We start from the raw sequence: 6,954 nt of genomic DNA on the forward strand, positions 1-6,954 counted from the left end.
GTAGGTCCCTACTGGGATGGCACATTAAGGCCCTGGCACGGGCTCCACCTGGAATCTTCAGCATACGCACATGGACAGCAGGTGTTCCCAGAAGAGCCCCATAGGGCTCTTCAAAGCTGAAGGGTTAGAGGGTGGAAAATGGTCAAAAGAAAGCTGGAGAACACTCACGCCAGGCGCTTCCCTGCCTCCTTCGATTGGTAGATGTCACACGTGTGCAAGGGGCCCTTGTGGCCAGCTGCCTGACACAGAGCCTCGTGGAACTGGAACTGAATGACAAAGCCCACGAAGTACCTGGCATGGAGGGAAGCACGGCCTGGGGTGGGGTGGCTGGGGACCTGTGCCACTGAGCCCCAGTGCCCCTCACCTTCCTCTGCAGACAGACAATCAGGGTGAGCACACCCTCTGGTCTGCAGGGTCAGCAAGGCTCCCTAATTCCATGCCTCCCACCAGAGAGGCTCCCGCTGCATCTCAGGAGGGCTGTTCTGAGGAGGTCTGGTGGTCATTCATGGGTGAGGAGGGTCAGAGTTTTGGCAGGTTGCTTCCGAAGCAGTGAGGTCTGGGTTAGGTGCAGGCAGAGGCCAGGTGTTGGCTCCAGGGTCACGTGCACCTGGCAGGGTGGTCTGGGCAAGGAAGCCAGCGCAAATGATCTCCTTTATCCCAAACAGCAGGGATTCCCTGGTAGAAATCTGCCAGTCAAGGCCACAGCAAATTCTCCGCACTTGGTTCAGAATGTCCCAAACTCGCAGTGCAGGCCTCCCACTTTGAATGCTGGGCACAAGCCATGTGCCACTGACTTTCCTGGCATTTCTTAAAAGTGCTTTGCCAAGGTTGCTGGTCAGAATTTGGAATGTGTCTCCTTCATCCACCCCTGCCTGGAGAATTATCTACACTAAGCTCAGAAGCTAACCATCACTTGGGCCTGGCTTCCATGGGAAAGCTAGTGCCAGCCTGGAAGAAGGAAACCAGTGCAGAAGGCAGGTAGGGGCCCTTCTTACAGGTCAACCTCATGTACTGTCCAGGTTGGGCCTGTTCTGAGGCACCCTTCAGTCCCCTTGGTCCCCTGCCCAAGGTTGCTCTCTGGAACATCTGAGCAGGCTTTCTCTCCCTTCCTGGACTCTGGAAACAATTCACCCAACCCACACTTATGTATTAGGTCTTGACTATATGCAGACATCATGCCAGGTGCTAGGGTGGAAAGATGGGCATTGTGAGCACGAATCCTCCCTCACTGGCCTTCCTGGGACTGAAGGTGACAAGGGCTAGAGGTAGCCACGGCTCTCCTGGGGCAGCTCTCACTGCACCCCCCCCACCTTGCCTCATGGGTGGTCTAGGCTCCCTGCAGCTCAAAGACATCTGGGCCCTTCCCTCTTGAGGTCTCTCTAGACCCTTCCCTCCCAGGGAGGGCCCCAGATCCAGCTGGGTCTCTAACCCTGGATTTAGTGTATAGAAGTTCTTCCAGGCACAACTCAAATTTTATCACAGGCAATATGGTGAATGTGTAGTAAAGGAATCACAATCTTGTTTAAAAACAAAGTTCGGGATGCCTGGGTGGCTCAGTGGTTTAAGCCTCTGCCTTCAACTCAGGTCATGATCTCAGGGTCCTTGGATTGAGCCCCACATCGGGCTCTCTGCTCAGCAGGGAGCCTGCCTCCCCCTCCTCTCTCTGTGCCTGCCTCTCTGCCTACTTGTGGTCTTTCTCTTTGTTTGTCCAATAAATAAATTAAAAAAAAATCTAATAAATAAGTAAGTAAGTAAATAAATAAATAAATACAGAAAGTTCTTAGGTCATGATTTAGCCAAGGGTCATGGGTCCTGGTTAATAATGTTAACTATCCAACCAAGGTCTTGTAACCATTAGCCAATTATAGTAGAGTTTCTGTTTTGAACTGCCTGGAGGGGAGAGACTCTCATCAAGTCAACTTGTGAAACAACAGGGAGCCTTGGTTTCAGATGAGTGACCTAGGCACTGCGTGTCATGCAGCCAGGCCCTCCAGGTCACCCAGACAGGTAGCTCCCCACAGGGCAGCGACGGCCCTTCAAAGACTGAATGGCCTCTTCCCTTCCCCTTTACCTGATATAAGGCACACTTGAAGGAACGTGGAACTTGGCCCCTGGGTCAAAGTCACCTTGAGACCGAGCCACTGGGGGGCAGAGGCCCTGGTACTTCAGCCTGTCGAGGGGAAAGGTACGTTGGAGGGAGGGTTTGGAAAGAATCAAGTCAGGAAGAGTCGGCGTTTTTGAAGTAAAGAGCTACTCGCCCCTGGAGCTACACTGGATACTCCAGATTCTGGTGTGCTGTACCTCGTGCACAATCAGACCCTGTGTTGTGCACGAGGTACTCGTGTGTTGTTCATAGACACATCCCCTCTCTAAACACCATACACACACCCCACATGCAGAGACACAGATGCCGATGGAGAACCTCCCACAACCCACAGCCTCACGGGAACATTCTAGAACCTGAGGTTCCACCACTCCTGGTTGTAGTTCCCCTTGGTGATGCTTCCATCGAATACCCTCCAGCGCCACTGGTCAACGAGGTAGCTGAAGGGGACAAAGGCGATCTTGTCGAGTGCCATCTTCATCAGAAAATTGATGTCTTGCTCTGCCAAGGGAAGGGAGCCTGGTCGTCAGATCTCCACCTGCCTCCTGCCACATCCCAGCAGCTCAGCCTGGAGGGGTGTGCAGCGGCTAGAGAGGGGAGGAGCGGGCTGTGCCTCTCTGGGTCCAGCGACCTGCCTCTTGGGCTGGTATGAGGGTTCTGTCTTCCCGGCTCACCGAGCTGGTGGCCTCCTTGTTCCCCATTGTTCGGTCCCAGCTGCTGCCTGTGAGCCATCAAGGGCCCTCCTACAGCCTCCCAAGCTTACTGGCCCTTCTCAGTCCCTCTGTCCAGCAGGACCTCCCATTCCTCTCTCACCATAGCCGCCGCTCTCGCTACTCAGTAGGTTAATACTGTGTAGGTGCTTGGGGGTAGACACAGAGAGCGCCAGCACATCTCCGATGGCCTCGTGAAAGCCAGGGTTGGCACCCTCCCGGAAGGTCACAGGCAAATCCTTGTACTGCATGAAATACTGTATATGGCCCATTTCGTGATGGGCCACCACCAGGTCCTCCATGTTCACCGTGGTGCACTGCTTGATCCTGGAACACAAGGAGTGGGGCAAAGGGACCTGCTGTCCTCCCTGCATATGAACCAAATGCCCATCAATGCTCTATGCAGGGAACACCGCATAATGGGAAGGAAAACCAAAGGAGGCATGAAGTAAGCTTGAGAAAGAGGCAATCTGAGGGTTGGAAGTCCCTAAAGTATGGTCATTCAGGCCATCTCTGCCTCCAATTTCCCTGAATAACTCCAGCCCTCACTGCTATGTTGCTTTTTAACTGTGCAAAGTACTTGCTCCAGAGGCATTGGGACACTTAGCTATGATTGTGTAGGACTTTCTAGAATGTGGGTGCTATGATTTTTTTTTCTTTTTTGGTACTGTGATTTTTCATGCACACATTTTTTTTTTCTCTTCCAAGACTCAGGCTTCCTGAAGGAAACAACAGTTATTCTGAGCCATTCTACATCCCATGTGCCCAACACCAGCAAACATCTTCACCCCAGGAGGTCTCTGGCTCGGGCTGAAATGTCATCTGCAGAGCTGTCCACGCCAGAGGTCCCGCCTCCTTCTTCATCTTTCTTCAGTCTCTTTTGTGAACCAAAGAAATTCTCCCTTGGATCTAACCAGAGCCCTTCAGTTCAGTTTACCCCATATTTTTGTCATTGTACTGTCATTGTATAGGAAGGGCTTCCCTGCATCCAGGTTGGAGTCTGTCCACCTTCTCCTTTGACTCCCCATACAAGGAAAGACCCCCCCCCAGAAGGGCTCTCACCCTCTTGATTCTGTCTCCATCCAGCCCTACAGTTGCAGCCCTCATGCCTTTGAAAGAGGGAATCAAGAACAGGCAGTCCAGTGAACCCTGGCTGCTTTGTTCTAGCCTCTCTGTGTCCACTCTCATAAGAAGACACTTCACCCATAATGGCAGGTCATCCTTGCCATGTCTCCCAAGAGGTGGGGTCTTCTCCCCCTTCTTTGACTCTGGATTGTCCTTGTGACTTGCTTTAGCCAATGAAGTGTGGCAGAAGTGACTTGGCCAGTTTGGGATTTAGCCTTTAAGAGACCTGGCTGGTTTTGCTTTCTTTCTGGAGGATGCCAGCCACCAGACAGGAAATCTGACTGCCTATCTCTCATACTGGGCAAAAGCCCAAGCTAGCCTGGACAGACCTATGTCCCATCAATCCCCAGCTGCTCCAGTCATCCCAGCCCAAGGACCCAACATGTGAGTAAAGAAGCCAGCTTGAACCTTTCTGCCCTAGCACATGCCACATGGAGAAAAACTGAGGAACCCGACCAAGAGCCAGAACCAAGTCCCCACCCCGTGCTCTCCAGCCACCAGAGCCACCGCAGCTGAGGTCTCTATCATTGTACATAGGAGCAGCCATGTCAATTGCATGTTGCCTGCACTCCTGACCAATAAAATCATGAACTAAACAAATGATTGTTTTCTACCTCTAAGTTCTGGGGTGGTTTGTTAAGCAGCAATAGATAACGATCCTCCGATGAAGACAGATTCTGAGCCTCTGCTAATGGTGGGCCTGTGTGAAGCCCCCAGTGTCCTCAGGTAACTCTCTGTGTCAAGGCACATGTTGCAAGGAAGATGGCCTGCTATAAGCAGGGACTGCCGGAGAGTGAGGGAAGCCTGGGCAGCTCCCACAGTGCTCACATCTGGGACTGGCCAGTGCCTGAGAAGACCCTCGCCTGGTAGACAATGTTCTCCCGCTGGAAGCCAATGGCCAAGCTGGGGTCAGGCCCAAGGCTCTTGACTCTCATCCTAATCTCTGGCCCCTGTGCTTGTTTCTGCTCACTCTGGCTGAGGGGACGATAGGAGAACCTTTACTTGGCTCATCTCCTTGCCCACTGGGTTCAGGATATAGTCCCATGACTGCTACCTGGACACACCTGAAGTCCTTGCCATTGTAGAAGTCCCAGGCAGAGGCATGGCACACTACTTCCCGCCCATCGGTTGGTTTCTCCAGCATTGACTTGTTCCAGAACTCAAAGGGCACAGGCAACAGCCCGAGGGAGGTGAAGAACTTGTCTGCTTCTTCAAACATCCTTTTGGGAGTCCAGCCCTGCAAGCAGAGGGAGCTCTGTCCAAACCGGGGATGAAGCGGCTAGACTGTGTGCTATGGTTGGGGTGGGGGTTGTGAGAAGGCCAAGCCAGAGGGAATTCCTGAATCAGAGGGCCATCTCCCACTGAGTTAGAGGTCTCCCCTCCCCTGTGCCCAGGGGCTGCCTTGGAGGGGCAGAAGTGTGACGAGGGGCCCAGTGTGCACCTGCTTTATCATGGCCTCTGTGGCATCTATCTTGGGGGCTGAAGGGAAGGGGACCACCAAGTCATAGATGTTGGACCAGGTCTGAGCCCACATGTTCCCTGGAGGCAGGTAGGGGAAGAGAAGGCAGAGAGAGAGGAGAGACCGATGTTACTTCTCAGACTCAGCATCATCACCCATGGAAAGGGAACCAGATCCCCGTCTTAGGATCTTAACGGTTTCTCTTGAGCACCTGCTTTTTGCAAATGGTGCCTGGCATTCGATACACATGGTCTTCAGCCTGTACATCCAGTGCACGAAGTCATTATCTGCTCTGAGGGCTAAGGTCTTAGTTCAAAGCCTCAGCTCGGCCTCCCGCTCCTGGGGCCAATTGGGCCTGGTGCCTCCCCTTAGGGGGTCTGTGTTTCACAGTCATCAAGCTGATGTCTCCTCAGATATTTTTGGTCTCACCAGTGCGGATCAAGGACAGCTGGGGTCCTGGGCTACAAGTTCCCCAAACCTGGTCAAGCTTCTTGGGGTCTCCCTCGTGGTTAGCAAATGGTCTGTGGCCCTGCCTGGCTTCTCTGCTCATAGCAATAAGCCCCCTAGGGCTGTGTCCTCAGTGGCCCAGCAGGGATGGACAGGAACCCGGGAGCCTCTGTTTTGCCTCCCTTCCCACCATCCTTCACTGTCTTCCACTGCCTACTTCCTGCCTTCTGGGCATCTGAGCTTACAAGCCCTGAAAACACGAGGGTCCAGAGGTTGCAATGGCTCTACACTCTCCATGTTGTCCTCTGTGCTCCTAACTCCCTCTGCCCCGGCCTGAGCATCGTGTCTGCCCTTCTCTCTACCGCTACTTTTTCCATCTGTGGGATCCTCTCTCATCTTTGAAGGCTCTGCTCCTGTGCCGCCTCTCGGGGAGGCCCAGGTTCTCACTCCCAGCCCCTCCCTCGCCCGCACCCCAGCGTCGTGCTGCCTTGAGCGGGGATGGGTGATAGGGTCTCCCGTAAAGTTATTATGAATCCTCCCGCTGCTCCATCCGGGTGATCTGTACCATGGGGCTCCGTAGCAAATGGGGTGTTCAAGACAAGCAGGGGGTTCATCCCCGCACACCTAGCTGCCACCCCACCCCAGCCCTGGCAACATCCCCTCAGCCTCAAATCTTCACTCTCTCCGCCCCAGGAGCCATCTGACGGTCCCTCCCACCCTCTCCTCGCCCTTTGGACAGCACGGGTCACACCCTCCCTCATCCGGGCTCTGTTCCCGGCCCCGCCCCGCCCCCCCCCCCGCCCCCCCCCCCGCCCGGCCCCCCCCCCGCGGTTCACGTCCTCACCCAGCAGGTGAGCGGGAATTGGGCCCTCCAGGTTGATGTGCTGCGACCCGTAGTGGCGGTGCAGGGCCCGGCGCACGTAGGCGTGCAGGTTCAAGTACAGCGGCTGCAGCTCCTGGTAGAGCTGCTCCAGGTCTTGCTCCAGGGACGGCATCTCATACATGACTCTCCAGGAGTCCCCTGCATCTTCGTAGCCTGCAGAGGGGACACCCGACCAGTCCCTGAGCACCCCCCCCTCACCCCCGCCGCCCCCCCCCCCCCCCCCCCC

At 54.7% G+C, this 6,954-nt stretch overlaps 1 protein-coding gene across 2 annotated transcripts in view; it reads right to left on the minus strand.

Annotated features, from left to right (window-relative positions):
- LOC116875414 (angiotensin-converting enzyme) overlaps positions 1–6,954 on the minus strand; it is a 19,576-nt gene that overhangs the window by 1,159 nt on the left and 11,463 nt on the right. For both annotated transcript variants that reach the window (XM_032870881.1, XM_032870882.1), the window contains 7 exons: positions 6,690–6,881; positions 5,381–5,478; positions 5,004–5,176; positions 2,918–3,141; positions 2,461–2,605; positions 2,072–2,170; positions 169–291 (listed from right to left, as the gene is read on the minus strand). In XM_032870881.1, coding sequence (XP_032726772.1) covers positions 169–291; positions 2,072–2,170; positions 2,461–2,605; positions 2,918–3,141; positions 5,004–5,176; positions 5,381–5,478; positions 6,690–6,881 — 1,054 coding nt within the window. The remainder of the gene's footprint in view (positions 1–168; positions 292–2,071; positions 2,171–2,460; positions 2,606–2,917; positions 3,142–5,003; positions 5,177–5,380; positions 5,479–6,689; positions 6,882–6,954) is intronic.

Source organism: Lontra canadensis, unplaced genomic scaffold (assembly GCF_010015895.1).
Source record: "Lontra canadensis isolate GAN:19392208 unplaced genomic scaffold, GSC_riverotter_1.0 scaffold41, whole genome shotgun sequence".
NCBI classification, from domain to species: Eukaryota; Metazoa; Chordata; class Mammalia; order Carnivora; family Mustelidae; genus Lontra; species Lontra canadensis.